This window comes from Vidua chalybeata, chromosome 26 (assembly GCF_026979565.1).
Source record: "Vidua chalybeata isolate OUT-0048 chromosome 26, bVidCha1 merged haplotype, whole genome shotgun sequence".
Classification (NCBI taxonomy): Eukaryota; Metazoa; Chordata; class Aves; order Passeriformes; family Viduidae; genus Vidua; species Vidua chalybeata.
Genome location: NC_071555.1, coordinates 4,237,476 through 4,255,475, shown reverse-complemented (window position 1 = coordinate 4,255,475; position 18,000 = coordinate 4,237,476). Strand labels below are relative to the sequence as shown.

The 18,000-nt window shown below is 47.6% G+C and overlaps 1 protein-coding gene across 4 annotated transcripts; it reads left to right on the top strand.

The window, feature by feature from the left end:
- The first annotated feature begins 157 nt into the window (after nt 1-157).
- On the top strand, nt 158-17,155 carry GOSR2 (golgi SNAP receptor complex member 2). Of its 4 annotated transcripts, none has more exons than XM_053965412.1 (6): nt 158-216; nt 2,533-2,597; nt 4,622-4,730; nt 6,042-6,174; nt 8,933-9,073; nt 13,079-17,155. In XM_053965412.1, the coding sequence occupies exons 1-6, from the start codon at nt 188-190 to the stop codon at nt 13,238-13,240; spliced, it is 639 nt and encodes a 212-aa protein (XP_053821387.1). In that variant the 5' UTR covers nt 158-187; the 3' UTR covers nt 13,241-17,155. The 4 variants fall into 4 exon arrangements, with proteins under 4 accessions (XP_053821387.1, XP_053821390.1, XP_053821388.1 ...); XM_053965413.1 differs by lacking the exon at nt 158-216 and adding an exon at nt 296-315 and having other exon boundaries at nt 2,534-2,597; XM_053965414.1 differs by lacking the exon at nt 158-216 and adding an exon at nt 405-411.
- Nucleotides 17,156-18,000: the final 845 nt, after the last annotated feature.

Here is an 18,000-nt window from a genome sequence, read left to right as displayed (position 1 = left end):
CCGGCCCCGCCCGGCCCCGCCCGGCCCCTCACGGCCCCGCCCCGCGCGCGCCACGCCGGTCCTGCAGCGCCCCCTGGCGGTCCGCGGGGCTCGACCGCGGCCCGGGGGAGGCGGAAGCGGAAGCAGCGAGAGGCGGCGGGGCCGGAAGTGGCGGGAGGTGACGTGTGCGGAGCGGAGCCGGTGCGGGATGGAGGGGCTGTACCAGCAAACCAACAAGTGCGTGAGGGATGGGGGGATGCGAGGGGCTGTACCAGCAAACCAACAAGTGCGTGAGGGATGGGGGGATGCGAGGGGCTGTACCAGCAAACCAACAAGGGCGTGAGGGATGGGGGGATGCGAGGGGCTGTACCGGCAAAACAAGAAGTGCGTGAGGGATGGGAGGTGTGAGGGGCTGTACCGGCAAACCAACAAGTGCGTGAGGGATTGAGGGGAGTGTGAGGGATTAAGGGGAGTGTGAGGGATTAAGGGGAGTGTGAGGGATTGAGGGGAGTGTGAGGGATTAAGGGGAGTGTGAGGGATTGGGGGGAGTGTGAGGGATTGGGGGGAGTGTGAGGGATTGAGGGGAGTGTGAGGGATTGAGGTGTGTGAGGGATTGAGGGGAGTGTGAGGGATTGAGGGGAGTGTGAGGGATTAAGGGGAGTGTGAGGGATTGAGGGGAGTGTGAGGGATTAAGGGGAGTGTGAGGGATTGAGGGGAGTGTGAGGGATTGAGGGGAGTGTGAGGGATTGAGGGGAGTGTGAGGGATTGAGGGGAGTGTGAGGGATTGAGGGGAGTGTGAGGGATTGAGGGGAGTGTGAGGGATTGAGGGGAGTGTGAGGGATTGAGGGGAGTGTGAGGGATTGAGGGGAGTGTGAGGGATTGAGGGGAGTGTGAGGGATTGAGGGGAGTGTGAGGGATTGAGGGGAGTGTGAGGGATTGGGGGGAGTGTGAGGGATTGAGGGGAGTGTGAGGGATTGAGGGGAGTTTGAGGGATTGAGGGGGGTGAGGGATTGAGGGGAGTGTGAGGGATTGAGGGGAGTGTGAGGGATTGAGGGGAGTGTGAGGGATTGAGGGGAGTGTGAGGGATTGAGGGGAGTGTGAGGGATTGAGGGGAGTGTGAGGGATTGAGGGGAGTGTGAGGGATTGAGGGGAGTGTGAGGGATTGAGGGGGGTGTGAGGGATTGAGGGGAGTGTGAGGGATTGAGGGGAGTGTGAGGGATTGGGGGAGTGTGAGGGATTGAGGGGGGTGAGGGCTGTCCCGTCACACCAGCCGTTGTCTGGAGGCTCGGGGGCATCGCCTCAAACCTTCAAAATAACTTTATTTAAAGTGTGAGGGGCCGGGGGTGCGCGGAGCTCGGGCCGGGAGCCCAGGGCCGACACGCACAGACCTCGGCGCCCTTGAAAAGCGTTTCCCCATAAAACCCCAGGCCGGAGGGAGCAGAACCCCGAACCGCGTGTGCCACATCAGCCCCGAGGGCTCGGCCGGCCCGGGGCACCGGAGCGGCGATTCCCGCTTACTGATTTATTTACTGCTTTATTTAAAGCACGCCCGCTTATAAGGATTTTTGCAGCAGGGTTTAAGGGGTCTGTCTGGCTGCCACAGTTTAAACCACCTCTGGGAGGCGTGTGGCTCCTTGAGGATAAATCCCACATTTCACAGATAATGCCGCTCTGGAGAGGGAGGAGTGGTGTGGGAATTGCAAAATAAGGCAAAAATTCTTGCGGTTCTGTTGGCAACCCATGTGAATAACTCATGGGAAAGGGGCCAAAGGACACAGTTAAGTCAGTATTCCAAATTCCCATGGTAATTTGCATCTTTGTGGGGTTTTGTTAAGGGAGGTGGGGTGGTAAGAGACTTGAATTGAATTATATGTTGAATTATTGTTTCTCTGTCGCTGAATAATGAGAGAGAGTGACCGTGTAGGGAAGAGCAGGACATCCTTCTGGAGATCTGGAAATGCAGGAATGTCACAGCAGCTGTTCTGGATATGGGGACTGGATGTTCTCCTGTTCCCATTTCTGTAGTGCCTTATTTTGTGATCATTGAATGGTTCAGGTTGGAAGACACCTTAAAGCCTGCCTAGTTCCAGAAGAATTTAACAAGCCTCAATACTTTTTTTTTGTTTTGTTTTCCTATGCCACTGCTTGTCCAGCCACAGTAACTTTTAATTATAATTAAAAGCTTTTAATTTCAGTTAATGCCTGTGAATTCACATGTTGTGAGACTGTAAAAATCATTCCCACTGTCATCTCCAGACCAAGCTGAACAGCTTGTTTTTGTAGAAAAGTTGTTCTGTGCTTTTCGTAACCTTCACCTTGATTTCTTTTTAAATTAAATTACTTTGTAGGTGCATATGAGGTGAGAGCACAGCTTGCTTCCTGCTGAGGACCTGGTGGTCAGGGATGGGCTGTCTGCTCTGACACTGTGTTGCTGATTCCTGTGCTCTTCTAAAAAGTGCATTTCAGTAAAAAGAGCTGAAAAGCGAGGTGCTGAGAAATGATTCTGTGTCTGTTAGCTGACTTCTCTCTTCATTTCTTTTTATGTCCTGACAGGCAGGTCCATGAGGTCCAGTCTTACATGGGGCACCTGGAGACTTCAGACAAAGAGTCAGTGCACTGTAAGTAATGAGGGAGGGAGGTTGATTTAGTTTACATCTTTAACCCTGTATGCCTTCTCATTAAATTTACAGTCATTACTGGAACAAATTTAGCTCTTGAGCCATTGTGATCAGCTGCTGAGACACATCACCAATTCAGAATGCATTGAAATAAGGTGCATTCAATAAGGTGGTGTTTTGTATGAGCTCAGACCAAAAAAGACAGGACAAGAATTTGTTTCATCTTCCTGTTGTAATCCTTTAACTGTCAAGAGAGTGCTTGCTGTGGATGCTTCTTTAATGTCGTGGTAGAATGCCAGATTTTTGGTGCTGTTAGATTTTGGAACTCATGGTCAGGGTGTCTGTGCAGGCCCTCTGCACAAACAGATCAGAGCCCCCACAGTGATGCACTTGTGGAGGTTTTTGAACACCTGGAATTAATGAACACCTTGGTGTGGGCAGAGCTGCAGATTGAGAGCACCTCTGGGCTGGTTTGTGAGGAGCTCGGAAAGCTGAGATGTGTCTGAGCCTGCCCTGCTGTGGTGTTATTCCCTCAGCATCCACCAACTGGCAGCTTTCCCCTAAAGATGCTCAGTGCAGTTTTGGGGAAGATGCTGTGATTTTGTGTGCAGGAACTTCAGCAGGATGCTCCTGACATTGCTGCTACATCAGAGTCAGAACCTGTAATTCCACCTGCTTATGGGAAGTGTGTAGAGCCATTGGGTCTGAAATTGCCTCAGTAAATTTGGACTATAACCCTGTGCTGATAAATGACTGCAATAATAAGATGCTCTGATATCTGTGGCAGGACTTTTTACCCCAGTGTAGAATTGGCATGTGTATTTTGGACCCGAGTTTGAACCATTAATTCCTGCATGAGTCACTTCTAATGGGTTTCATCAGGAACTTCTGAGGTGAAAGGACACTGCATTGCCTGGATTAATTTCTGCACGTGTTCACTGGCTTTTCTTACCTTAAACATATCTGTGAAACATGACTGGGCTCTAGGAAGGGCTCTGATAAATATCCCATCAATAAATAGTAACTTACTAATTCTGGTTGTGGTTTCTGTGGTAGTTGTACTACTCCTTCTACAATGCCAGACTTCCCAGACTGCTGTTCACTGGCAGTGATATTGAAAGCCCTGAAAATTAGTATAATTTGCTGTTTTTCTTCTATTACTTGAGACCATTTCAAGAGATAGCATTATGTAGTTTCCATCGTTTACAGTTGGTTTGCCAGTTAACATAAATGAATAAATATATGTATCTATTTCTCTCTCTATAAAGTGTATTTCAGAATTTATGGAAACTAGGATTATCCATGGTTGAAAAGCAGGAATAGGGTCCAGGAAATCAAACTTGCAGTTTGCCTTTTCCAACTTGGAGCAAATAGTCCCTTCTTGCTCAGAAAAATGTGTAGTGGTGTAGTTTGGTCTGACAAAAGTTGCTGTGAATGTCTGTCAGCTCTCCTGTGTTGAATTCAGTGCAGTAAATGATGGAGAGCTGCATTAGGACAATTTCATTGATTTGTCTCTGGTTGTGAGTCAGTCACTCTTTGTCTGTGTGAGATCCAGGGGCAAAGACAAGGTCGTGTGTGCTCTTTGCTTCTCTGGGTGCTGCTGAGAGTGGTTTTCTGGGAAGTCCTGGTGTGTGCAGTAGTTGGCAGGTGATTGATGATGCTTCTCTCTGTTCTTGTGACAACAAATCCTGCTGAGGGATCAGGAAAGGGCTGCAGAGGGAATGTGTGGGCTTGAAATCCTAATTCATGGAGCTGATGGGGAAAGAGGCTCAGATGTCTGGAATGAGCAGGGGCTTTCCTAGCTGCCTTCTCAGAGGAGGAGGGAAAGGGGAGAGTGTCAAATTACTGACCTAAAGAAGTGACATTTCATTGTATTTATAGTTCTCAGTTACCTGGTTATTTTCATCCAGTAAAGATTTGCATCTGTCAGATTTTGCATATTGTTTTGAATGCTTTTGAGCATTTGCCTTCATCAGATTGCAGTTGTCTAATTCAAGTCAAATCCTGTTTCTATTTCTTTGCAGTGGTAGAAAATGAGATTCAGGCAAGAATAGACACCATATTCAGCAACTTGGAACGTCTGGAAATCCTGTCCAGCAAAGAACCTCCCAACAAGAGGCAGAGTGCCAAACTGTGAGTTCACTGTTTTGCTGTGATTGTGCAGGGTAGTCTTTGTAATTATTTTAATTAAATTTACTGAAGCCCTTTGCCTTTTGATTTGTGTGAAATCTTTATACTTTGCATAACTGATCTCTGTGCACTACAGTAGCAAAATTGAGGCACAGAGGCAAAATCACTTTCCTGCATTTAACCCCAGGATCATGAGAATCATTAAAGCTGGAAAAGGCCTCAAAGATCATCAAGTCCAGACTGGTGATGCAGCTGGATTCATGGCTCTGTTCTCAGATGAGCAGAACATGCTCTCTCTGGGTGCTCTCTCTGTCACTTGCTTTTAATGGCATTTTAGAGGTGGAGAGTAAAATTCCTTCATTTGTTGTCATTTTCTCTGGGCCATTTTCCAAGCTGTTGGTGACTGAAATAAAGAGTTTTCTAAAGTGAGCAATAGTTTGAGCAAGATGTTGGACCACAGACATCAGGACTTGCTGTTCTTAATTAATTGTGTGACTCAGTTATTAATGTTTAGTCCAAAAAGGTCCTTGTAGATAGTAGGGGTGGATTTCATGTCACCTGTATTAAAGAAAGAGGCCAGTATCTGAAGTAGTCATTGATTTCTTTGTAGAATCCTGGAATGGTTTGGGTTGGGAGGGGCTTTAAAGATACATTCCAACCCCTCCATGGGCAGGGACACCTTCCACTAGACCAGGATAGTCTGGTGATCACACATAAAATTTCATCAATCATTTAATTAGGGACAGTGGAGTTCTGGACATGATTTGTTTCAGCCCGGTGGAGATGTCTGAGGTGTCTCCTGTATTGCCCACTGACTTTTGAGCTCCTTTTAATAAAACATCAAACTTTTAACCTCCTGTTAATAAAACCTCAAATTAGAACATGTTGCTAATTAAAGAAACTGTAAAGCATCATCTTTTATGTTAAGTGGGAGGGTCCTAAAATAGAACCTGTACAAATGCTACCATCTTCCCAAATCTGTGTTAAATGAGTAATGGATAGTTACATAACACCTGAAGAGACAATCCATGGGACAGGTTGTCCAAGACAGCTCAGGAGATCTGCTTCACATTCTGTCATTAGCCTGAAGGCTAAATAATCGATTAAAATGAATAATCACCTGTGTAGTAGAAAAATGAGACAGGGAGGATGTAGGTGTGGAATTTCAGCCTAGCACTGGATGTCCTGCATCTTGTAGTGAAGCAGAGTCCATCATTACTTGTTCAATGCTATTAATTTACAATTAATTGCTCCTTTGCTGGTACAAAAAGCACCAGAAAAGCAGAGTGTTTTTGTGCTGCTGGTCCTTTGCAGGAGAGTGGACCAGCTGAAATACGACGTGCAGCACCTGCAGACAGCCCTGAGGAACTTCCAGCACCGCCGGTACCTGCGGGAGCAGCAGGAGCGGCAGCGCGAGGAGCTGCTGGCCCGCACCTTCACCACCAACGTAAATATCCCTGCTGGGGCTCTCTGTGCTCCAGCAGCTCAATTCCAGCAGGGGGGAGGCAGGCAGCGTGTAAACAGGACTCTTGGAAGCTGCTGAGAGTGTGAGTAAAGGTAGAGAGGAATCAAAACATGTGGGGAGAAAGTACCGCTCTCGAGGAAAAGCTGGGCTCTTAAGATAACAGGAAAAGGCTCCAGAGTGCTCCTGTTTTATTCAGTGCAATCCACCTGGATTTACATAGCAGTTGTAAAAGGGTCAGTGAGGTAGGTACCAAAGTGTACATTTCACTTGGATTTGTGTCAAATGTCTGCCAGATCCTGAGATCTGTGAAAAGCCTGACTTTTACACACCCTGCTGGCAGCAGGTGTCAGCAAACTTCAGTGTAACCAAACACAAATCACACAGCTGGGACAAAGCCCTTGCTTTTTGCCTAGAAATGAGTCAAAAGTTCCCAATAACATGAATGTGTTCTACTTGTTCTTGTTAGTTCCTCCATTAGGAAGTCCCCCGGTGCAAATTGCTGGGGGAATTTTGCTCTGAATAATGTAGGCTTGCTTTTAGATTTCACCTTTCTGCAATTGAAAAGTTAGTCTTGGGGTTTTTTTTTGAGTGGTTTTTTTTAAATTTTGTTTGTTTGGTTTTTTGTTAAGGGTTTTTTTTTTTGTTGTTATTTGTTTGTTTTTGGCTTTTTAATACTATTTTTACATTTTTGTTTGATTTCCCTCTTTATTTCCCTTCTTTGTTAAAGGCATCTCACCTAACATTTTGTAAGTCATTGTTAACACAAGAAAGAAAGAATGTGAGCAATCCTAATTAACTGAGATTTGGGCAGTTTAATGCATTTCTCAAAGCCTGCCATAAAGATAATGTCTGGTATTTTGTTGGCTATTTCAAAATTATAAACAAGGCTTGAAGGAAACACTGCAATTTGTTGTTTTTAAACACTGTGGTGTTTCCCTGCAAGTAGGGACAAGTTTTCCTACAGGAAAATTTGCTGTTCAAAAACAAAAGGTGTGTGAGTGGAATAGTTTAAAGAGCAGTAGCAGGCTTACAGCATGCTAACCCATGTGCAAATGGGTTATTTTCTCCTTCAGGGCTTGAAAGGTATGGTAGATGAAAAAAATACAAAATATGGATTTCTTTTTAGTTTGCTACAAAAATGTGGCTTTAAAATGATCCTTCAATAGGAAAATGATGATTTATTTATCAGTTATCAGCCTCTCTTGGTTACAGCTTTCCACAGTTCCTATTCATATACTCCCCTATTCTATCAGAGATGTCAGCTGAGTGTGTGAGTAAATCACTGGAACATCCAGAACAGCTTTTGGAACACATCTGTAGCAGTGTTCTGAACAGTTTGCTTAATTCAAGAGTTAAAAATGGTATTCATCTTTAAAGCTTTTCCTTGTACCTGGAGAAAATCACAAGCAGAAAAACAGCTCTGGTGCCATCCCATCTCCTTGAGGAGGGTCACAAATCTACTTCTCTATTTTTATTGCTGCCTTATAGTGGATAAAAAAAACTTGTACAGAAATGAAATCTGCTGGTTTGAAAGTTGTTAAATATCTGGAATAAGAGCCATTCACATGGAAATCTAAGTGCTTCTGCTCAGAAACTTGTGTGAGCCTTGGTGCTGTGTTCACAGGGGCCCAGGTTTGTGTGTTCTGCCATAGCCCCTTCATCCAGGGCCCCTGAGAGCTCTGTCCCTGATTCTTCCTTCTCCACAGTGAGTAAAACCCCTGCCCAGGCAGGGCAGCATCAGACCTTAGGTCCTGCATGGCATTTTCAGATGAACATTTGGGGTTTTTACCAAAGAGTCTGTGCAGAACACATTGTGCTGTATGTGTGTGTCACCTGCAGCTGCTGGGCACACCGGGTGCCATTCATTCACATGACTGTGAGTTCTGCCTTTGGGGGGTTCTTGTTCTGAGCACCTGGAGCAGGTGATCAGTGTTCCCAACACTTGCCCCTTACCAGTTCCTGCTCTAAACCATGTGGGAGTAGTGAGCCATTTCCTTGCCTCTCTGGACGGAGTGGTGTCCAGAAACAGTGACCTGGAGACCTTTGGCAGACAGGGGTGATCCCATCCCTGCCCTCCTGTGCAGTCCAGCTTAGAGTTTTACCCTGTCATTTCCATTTCAAGATTCCCAGTTCCTAGTTGAGTGAATGCATCTTTTCTGGAAAAACATGAAAATTTCTAATTTTTAATTTTTTTTTTTAAATAGGGCCCTGGGTGATGAGTGAGCCAGAGCTCAGGGAACCAGGCTCATGTCTGTTTGTCTGGACTGCCAGAAATTTGCACTATTTTGTAAATGTTTAGAATGTCATCTCCAAACATTTTTTCAGGCCTTTTGTTGCTCAGAAATGTGGTGTGAAATCTTCTACAAGTCTTTCACTTGTAGTGATCAATGACTAAGCACCTTCTTGGAGTTTAACACCTTCTTAAACACCTTCTGTTAGCTTTGACGTTCTCTTCTGCAGTACCCTTTCCTGCTGAGATTATAAAAATTCTCTGCTTTTACTCTTTTCATCCTTGAGATCTCTTTACAGTTGAGCAGCTGCTCAGCTTTGCCTTTTGGCTTCCTCCTTATCTTCTCTAAATGACTCTTTTCACTTAAATATCAATGTTGTATTTAAAATCACCATGAAAAAAAAAAAGTGTAAGCACAGTCCTGGCAGTCCTGTTGGGTTCTGGCCGTGTCTGCTGGTGCATGTTGTGTTTCTGAGTGAGCAGGTAACTGAGTCCCTGCTTTCCCCACAGGACTCTGACACCACCATCCCGATCGACGAAACCTTGCAGTTTAATGAATCCCTGCAGAGTGCCCACCGAGGCATGGATGAGCTTATTGGCAGTGGCACCAACATCCTGGCGGGGCTGAGGGACCAGAGAGTCACATTAAAGGTGGGGGCATCATTTTTTACCAGAAAGACCCCACATTTTTCTGTGTTCATGCTGAACAGGCTAAGTAGAATCAATATATGTATTGTCTCAGTACATTGCTCTGAGCTGAGGATGCTGGAAAGGCCCAAACTTCATTTAAACAACTTGAAATCTTTACATTTTACCATCCTGTTAGGAATACCTTTAAGATCTCTTGGGGCTGGCTGGCCTTCACCTGCAGGGCAGCATCTGGAGTGCTGAATGTTATGTTTGTTTTTCTTTGGGTGATTGTTGTTTGTTTGTTAAGGTTCAGGAAAGGCAGTAAGTGGCTGGCAGGGAGATGTTGGTTCAGATTAGCATCACTCCAAGCAGCCAAAAAGCTGCTGTAGAGCAGTGGTTAAGATTAGTAATAAAGATAATGCACCTCAACAGTTCCTCCTTCCCTGCTGACAACAGCTGCATTTCTGCATGTCTCTTCATAGCAAGTATTTGCCTTTTATTTTATTTTGTATACTGTTGAAAGTGATGGTCAATTCTGAGTGAAAAGCTCAAGGATATAAAAAACTTTTTAATAAGAAGTGTGTGGGGAGAAACTGGACTTGAGAAAAATGTAGGGAAATGCTTCTTGTATTCATCTTCAGATGGGGATAACTGCTGTTCTCGGTTTTGTGGCACTGCTTTGTTTTGGGATGTATTTGCCAGATTTAGGCATTTTTAATGACATAAATCCCAGATTTGGTCAGGTCTGTCACACCTGCAGCTCCATGGTGTGGCAGGCAGTGCAAGCCGGGTCTGCACTCAGGGAGCTGAGCTGGGTGTGCATGGGCACTTTGCTGTCCTGACCCCAGGGTTCCAGGCTGCCTGGTGTTCCCTGAGCCCTGTACAGGACCAGCACAGGCCCAAAGCAGGGCTGCAGCTCCTTCCCTGCTCCCTAGTCTGGTGAGCAGGCCCTGCACTCACAGATCTTATGTGGAGACATTAAAGCAGAGTTTGAAGCTGAGTTCTTTCCAAGATGAGGTTTAGCTTCTGCTTCAGGTCACTTGTTCACTGACCTGGTGAGTATGGATTTGTTTTAAGACAAGGTCCATTACTAGAAAAACCTTGAAGAGGACTCAGTGGGTGGCTCAGTGTTCATTGCAGAGGAATGGTGTTGCTGAGCAGTCTGGCCACAGGAGTGATGGGGAGAGGGAGGGGTTCTGCTGCCAGCTCATGAGGAAAAGGCTGGAAGGACTCAGTGCATGGAGAAGATTGGGATTGTGAATGCTTTTTGGAAAGAGCACCTTCCTTGAAGTTCCTGCACCCCTGAGAGGATTGTAAACATTTGTCCACTGTGTTGAGCACTGGGTTGCTTTGGTGACTGTTCACATTGGCCTGAAACATCCAATCATCAGTGTCCCTGTGCTGCACACAGGGAAGTGGAGTTGATTCTCCAAGCTGGGAAATCACTGATCCAAGGCAATCTCTCATGAAGGACTGGATGAAGCACATGGATTCTGGAGGGTTCCTGAGAAGAAGGTGCATCCCACCACAGGAGAGCTCACAGGTGCCATAGAGGAGCCCTGGCAGGAGCTGGTGCCCTGCAGGGATGAGGAAATGCTGTTTCTTGTAGCAGCACCAGTCCAGCGTGGCTGCTTTTGCTGGCTGGCTGGCAGTGACTGCCTGGTTCCTGCTGGGTCTCCCTGGGCCTCCTGGCTCTTCTCCAGCCTTTGCCAGGCACGTGAGCTCTGGGCCAGTCCTGCAGCAGGGACTTGCTGGGTCTGTGCTTTTGGGGCCATCACGTTCCTGGGTGTTCAGGGGCATGTTGTTTCTCCCTCGCAGGTGAGGAAATGTCTGTTCATGTTCCTTTTCCCCTTAACTCAGTTTTTCTTACTCTGAGACTGACTTTGTTGCCTGAGAACATCTGTCAGAAGCAGCTGTTGTAGAGACAGCTTACAAAGAGAAATGTGTTAATGTGGAATCATGGAACATCCCATGTTGGAAGGGCCTCCCAAGGATCATTGAGTCTAAGTCCTGGCCCTGCAGACACCCCAACAATCCCACCCTGTGCATCCCTGGGAGCGTTGTCCAAATGCTCCTGGAGCTCTGGCAGCCTCCAGGAGTGACCATTCCCTGGGGAGCCTGGGCAGTGCCAGCACCCACTGCTGGAAGATTATTTTCCTGATATCCAACCCAACCCTCTCCATGCCCAGCTCCAGCCATTCCCTGGCTCCTGTCCCTGTCACGGAGCAGAGATTGGAGCTGCCCCTCAGGAGGAGCTGCAGCCCCTGGGGAGGTCTGGGCTCAGTCCCTTCTGCTCCAGCTGAACAAGCGACCACGGCTGCTCCTCCTGTGGCCCCTCCAGACCCTTCCCCACCCTCGTGTCCCTCCTTTGCACACTAATAGCTTTATTCTCTGTAACTTTGTGTATATTGGGTATAAATAGACAGGTATGGAATGAGTATTCCCTAGATTGTCCCTTTAACTGATCCAGTTGTACAAATCCACTGTTCCATGACTGCAGGAATTGAGGAGTTTTCCCTTTCTATTGTTTGCTTTCATTTTAAAGCTTCATATTTGGTTTCTGTTCTCCCAGCAAGGTTTGGTTTTGTTCTGAAGCACTGTGGAAGGATTCTGCAGAGACAGGGAGGTGCTGAGCCTGAGAGCAGTGTGCAGGGGGTTAATAGGAGGTGTGGGAACTGGAAAAGATGGGTTACTTGGGACTAGCAGAGACACAGCCTGACGTCAGTGAGGGGCCTGAACTGCCTTGAACACAAGGCATTGATAATGTAGTTTGGCATTGCAAATCTCTGTTTTATGGACTGAAAAACTTCTGCATGTGAGTCTAATAAGTTGGTCTAAATTCTGTCCTTGGAGAGCCTTCCTGATCTTGAGTCAGGTTTGTACTCAAAAAAAAAAAATCCAGTTTTCACATTTTCACTCTTTTGAGACCAAAAATAATGTGGGCTAAAGAAGAGAGGCTGAAGTTTTTATTTCAAAGTCAAAGCATGGGATTCAGCAGTGTGATGGGAATCTGTGCTGTTCACCTGGCTCAGAGATGAAGGCAGTGTTACAGCATCCTCAAGTGGGGTGTTCTCTCAGGGACAGCCCAGGTGTCACTGTGAGGGACTGTCCATTGTCCCTCCTGGCAGTTGCCCTGTGCACACCTGGGTGTGAGGAGGGTCCTGGCCACTGTCCTGGACAGTGTCTCAGTGCTCTGCCTGCCCACAGGTGGGTCACTGTGTCCAGCTTTCCAGGAAGGGTCCTTCTCACCTCCTGTGCCACCGGGACTCTGCATCCCTGAGTCCTCTCCCTTCTCCCCACTCAGGGCAATATCCCACCCTGACCTGTGCCTGGAGCACATCTCTGTGCCTGTATTTCATACTGTTTCCTCCAACCACTTCCCTGAAATAAAGCAGGAGGATTCCTGTTGTGTCCTTGCTGCTCATCTATGGTGGATATAGATCACCAATAGGTGATATAGATTACCTATTGGTGATCTATATCACACCATATTCCTAATAATGCCAGGTGTCCTGCGTGCAGCACCCTGTGCTTTTCTGTGGAAGGATTTCAGGGCATGGCATTAATTACATGTTTATCTGCCTTTTTTCTGCTATTTACCTTGCTAGTGTCTGGACCTTCTCAGTCTGTTGGTGTGAACTGTACTTTAGCAAGGGGAGGTCTGCACAAAACCTTGGCTGGTTGGAGCTCTTTTTAGACTGTGACTGGAACAGGACCAGCAGAACTCTTACTCCTCCCAAAGGAGTGTATTTTTCTGAGACACTTTTTATGTTGTCTCTGTCCAGACAGATTGTTTTGTCTTTAACCATATTCCTGTTCATGTGTATGAATTAATCAGTCCAAACACCCAGTTGTTCCCAGGGTCCCATGGCCACCTCCTGTGGAATGGTAGGGATGGTTGGCTGAGAGAAGTTCCATGGATTACAATCCATCACTCACCACCCATGGTGAAATACTCTTGGACTGTGGAGTAAGAATGCTCAGAGCATGAGGGTGATTGTGTCTCTACTGTGTTGTTGTCCTCAGGGCACTCACAAGAAGATCCTGGACGTTGCCAACATGCTGGGCCTGTCCAACACGGTGATGCGGCTGATCGAGAAACGCGCCTTCCAGGACAAGTTCCTCATGCTGGGGGGCATGGCCGTGACCTGCCTCATCATGTTCCTCGTTGTGCAGTACCTGACATGAGCTGCTCACCTCCTGCAAGAGGACTGTCTCCAGAATTGACTTTCCTCTGAGTGCTGCTTTGGATGAGCCCTTCCCGTGGACTTCAGAGTTTACAAATCCCACTCGGACAGTGTCACGTGGAAGGCATGTCGGGAAATGGATGGATCTGGAAATGGATGTGTCTGGGGACACTGTGCTTGAGAATGGCCCTGTGAAAATAACCCCTGGCCTTTACTGCTCTCCCCTCAAGCCTGCAGGTTTAATGGTCTGGTTAATAGGAAGCAGAAGTGAACATTGTGCCCAGCTGTAGCAGGGCAGGAATGTCCCTTTGGGCACACAGGGATGGGAGGATGCAAAGGCACGGCCTAGGATGCAGCGAGTCTTTCCTGTGCTGGCCAGCACTGACCTGACCCCTGCATTTTACAGTGCAAGAATGGCACAGAGAATTTCACAGTGTTCATGGGCCTGAGTTCAGCCTGTGGGACTGAGTGTGCAAAAAGAGTTGGGAGGTGAAGGGCTCCCATCTGTGCTTCCATTTGCTTGGAGGAGGAGGATGTGTGGGGAAGAGTCTTAGAACACGGTTATAACCTCAGTTAACTTCACACACAGTATTAGCCAGCACAGATCTCTGGTTTAGACTGAAATGCTGCTCTGCTCCTCTGAGGGGTGTTCTGGTGCCTCTCTCTGCCCTGCTGCTTCCCAGGGGATGTTGAGTGCCATGCTCCCTCCTGCTTCCACTGGGATACACATCAGGCCTGTGGCATCTCCCTGGGCCTCCTGCCAAATCCAGCCTCCAAAACTGACATTTCTAATGCTGGAGCACAGAGGTTTGGGGAGCTGCGTTCGTTTCCTGAGGTGCTGGTTGGGTTTGGGGCTCTGGAGCTGGAACTTTTGAGTGGATGGAGCAGGTGAGTCCCCCTGTACTCCCTGGAGATGTGGGATTATCCACAGAGCTGGAACAGGCCAGAGAAATGGTGGGATCAGCACAACAGGCCCTGGCACTGAAAATCAGCTTGATCAGGAGAGTTTCCTCAAGTCTGTGCCTTGGGATGGGGATGTTTCCACCCTTGGGAAGGGCGTTCCCTGTGGTACCCTTTGCACCTCTGGAGTCCTATGAAGGACACTCAGATGTGTCTCCTCCTGGCTCGCACTCGTCCCCTTGGGGTCATTCCCTGTCCCAGTGAAACATTGGAGCTGTGAGATCCTTGTCTCAGCCTGGCACTGCCTCCCCTGCTGCCTGGGCGTGTCTGATAGAGGGGCCATCCTGGCATTTTGGGCATAATCCATTTCAGTCACCCCACAGATCCGTTCCTATCCCATGTGTGGCAAGTCTGGAGCATTCCCTGATGTCTGACAGTGGCACAGAAGTGTCATACCCAGATGATGTGGCCTCGTGCTGGCAATTCCTTCCCTGTTTCCTGTCTGCAATGGTTGTGGGTCTCTGGATTAGTAACTAATCACAAGCTCTACATTTGCTGACCGCACTGAGCTTTGCTTTCAATATGTGAACTGTTGCAAACTGGGAGAAAGGGTTTTAATAATAGAAAAAAATTTTAGAAGGAATTCTAGGGAATATGGCCTATAAGACAGGGCCGTGCTGGTGACCAGAGCTGAGGTGGGGCCCAGCCAGACACCTGGAGCGACCAGTGGCCCCTGTTTATGGGCTTCTCCACGTATTTGATATTTCTGAAGTGTTTCCTGCTCTTGAAGTTCCCCATTTGTCCAGGTTTTCCAAGGAAATACTGTAGCAAAGCATGGAACTGGTTTTCATTTGAGCCCAAGGAAGTAAGGAATTAAAAGGAAGAGGAAATCTGCAGTGATGGGGCATCTGTCTTGCTGTGTAATAGAAATCATAAATCCAAATTTGCCTGAAATTTATTTTGGATATGAAATCTGATGGATTCAGTCCTTGAGAGGGCAGCTGAGCACTTGTATGAGGTCCCTGGCAGTTCTAATGAACTGATCCAGTTCCACTGGATTTTACAGTGTTGGGGTTTATGGTTTAAGGCTGTCATTGTTTAAAGTTTCTTTAGTTGTGACCTGGTGTAGCAGGGTTTGTCTTACACCAAGATGGAGCCAATCTCTTGGCTCTTACACACAATCTCTTTCCTTTTGGGCTGTGGTAGGAACCATAAGATACTTGGAACTGGATTTTTTTTTTCTGTTTCTGAGCCTAGCTTGGCATTTTAATAGATGTTTTCCTGTTGATTTATTTTGCCTTCTGAAGTCTCCTTGTCCCTGCACAGGCTGATTTCCCCTTGGTGAGCCAAGTGTCCTTGCTACCCATGACATCCAAAGGTGACACAGGGGGCTTGAAGGAACCACCTGGGGAACTGGATTTGGGGACGTGTGACATCAGACACGTTTGTGGTGCCTGTAAATCCAAAGAGATTCCAAGGGCAGCTCAGGTGGTTTGTGTGAAACCCAAAAACCTGCATGGCAGTGGGACATGGCAGGGACATGGGTGGTTCCTTCAAGTCCCACATCTCCCCTTTGGATGCAGTGGGAAATGAGCTGGAGCCCTGGTGGGATTGTTGTCCCTGCCAAAGGAAACGAGCTGGAGCCCTGGAGGCTTTGCTGCTGCAGCTTGGTGGTGTTTCCTTCCTCACCAAACACCTCACTTCTGCTTCCAAACTGTGGCACGAGTTCCAGCTCTGGGGTGAGCTGGTCTTAGGAGGGGACTCTGTGGGAATTCACTTGCCTCTGGAATAAAACTTTTTACCAGTATTTTATACATAAAGGAGCAAGGGTGGGACATGATTCATGTGATGTTCTGTGAATAAAGATTTTTTTCAAGCAAAATGAAGTTTTTTTTTTTTACCTTAGCCAACATGTTGGGGCCAAAGTAAATGAGCAGGACCAGCTCCTGGTTCAGTGTGGATGGAGGAGGGGGCTGCTGTGGGGGGCTCCCATTTGGGTCACAGTAAGAAATGGGTCCCACTGCACTGGGGTTGGAAGGAGTAGGAGCCTGTGCTGGGCCTCACTGGTCAGACTGGTGGGATGTGCCAGGCTGGGGCAGCCCCAGAGTTGTGGTGAAAGGGGTGGGTGATGGAACAGGATGGGAGGCAGCTGGGGGCACATCCAGGCCTCCCCCTTAGATCCTGAGAGGGCCTGACCTTCCTCTCTACCTGCTAGTGATGCAGGTGAGGGGGTTCTAATTAGGAGAAGTGAAGGAAGAGCTTGGAGAGCAAAATGTGGTTGTTGAAGAGATTGTGGGTTTATAATGTAAGATCAAGGGGTTGGATTATCTTCCTCTTGCTCTTAAATTGTTTTGAAGTAATTCCAGTGCCCACAGCTACAAAACATTAAATCAGAAAATACCCAGCAAAGAATACAGAAAGTTGTTAGTGCTGTATGTGTGAACTTGATGCAGAGGTGGGACCAGCCTGTGGCAGTGCTGGGATGGGGCTGCACTGGGTCCTGTCCAGGGTGGGCCCCTGAGGGGCTTTGACACTGTGAGCAGCAGCTGGAAATGGGACTGATGCTTCAGGAGGGGGTGTGAGTGTGACTGGGCATGTGGAAGAAATCCAGGAAAGGTTTTATGTCCTGGTTTCATCTGGGATTGAGTTAATTTTCTCCCCAGCAGTTGTTCCCAGGGCTGTGTTTGGGATTCAGTATGGGAGTGATGTTGATAACACAGCAATGGTTTGTGTTTACTCTAAATTAAGGACTTTTCAGTTTCCCAGCCTCTGCCAGTGAGCAAAGGCTCAAGAAGCTGGGAGGGAGCAGGGCCAGGACATGTATCCTGAACTGGCCAAAGCAATATTCCACACCACAGAGAGTCATTCCAAGTATATAAACTGGGAATGATGGGCTGGGAGGGGTCAGAGGGTGGTGAACAACTGTACTGGCCAGCACTTGTCTGTCTTGGGTTTTATGTCTCCCCCTCTCCCTCCCTCATTATTTTTTTATTATTTTTAAATATATCTAACTTTGGTTCAATTATTAAACTGTTCTTATCTCAACCCCTGAGTTTTACTTTTTCCCCCTGCCCCAATTCCCCCATCTCCCTGCGTGGGGGGCAGTGAGCTGTGATGTTTAGTTGCTGGCTGGGGTTAAATCTGAGAGGGAAAGGTTTTTAAACAAACTAAACCAGTCAGTATTTGAGTACTTAAAACCCATGAAATGGGGGTAAGGTATGTGCAGAATAGAGGGGGAGATAATGAGTGATAAGAGATAATGATTGGGTGGGACATAATTAATTTAGAAGGAAGATAGTGTAGATAAGTACCAGAGGATGCTTGTACTTGGCCCAAAGCCTGCTCTGTGTCTGCCTCTCCCTGTTCACTCTTCCTCAGGTTAACCCTGGAATGTCTGAGAACAAGGGCATGTGTTAAAAATCAACCTCCTTTAGAAGCCCATGGTAACACTGCCCAGGGCTGGAAGTCTCAGCTGGAGGAGGAAAATAGCTCTTCCCAGGCCATAAAAGGTGAAGGTGTTGTGGTTCCCCAGCCAAAGGGAAAAGCTCTGTCAGCTCCCCGCTCCTGCCTCACTTTCTCTCCACAAAGTCCGTGGGTGACGGAGCCCTCTCCAGCCCCCTGAGCGAGCCCTACACCCCACGGGAATCCTGGCATGGGGCTTCCCTCTTCCCCCCCAGGCATCGTTGGGCTCCTGTTACACCCTCTTGGATATCTTTGTGCCTTGGCTTAGGGAGGGGAAGGGCCAAGAGAATGGAAGGGGGACAGGGGAATCAGGGATCAGAGTTGTATCAATGTTCTGGAAAGGGGCAGTAGAAATTAAAGCCCAGCAGGACTGGAAATTATCCTGGAGTCGCAAATGCG

What these genes read in the sequence shown, in the direction of transcription:
- GOSR2 (XM_053965412.1), top strand. Translation starts at nt 188, where the DNA reads ATGGAGGGGCTGTACCAGCAAACCAACAA. An exon ending in CTGTACCAGCAAACCAACAA is followed by an intron (nt 217 to 2,532) that starts GTGCGTGAGGGA and finishes ATGTCCTGACAG; the next exon opens with GCAGGTCCATGAGGTCCAGT. An exon ending in AGACAAAGAGTCAGTGCACT is followed by an intron (nt 2,598 to 4,621) that starts GTAAGTAATGAG and finishes ATTTCTTTGCAG; the next exon opens with TGGTAGAAAATGAGATTCAG.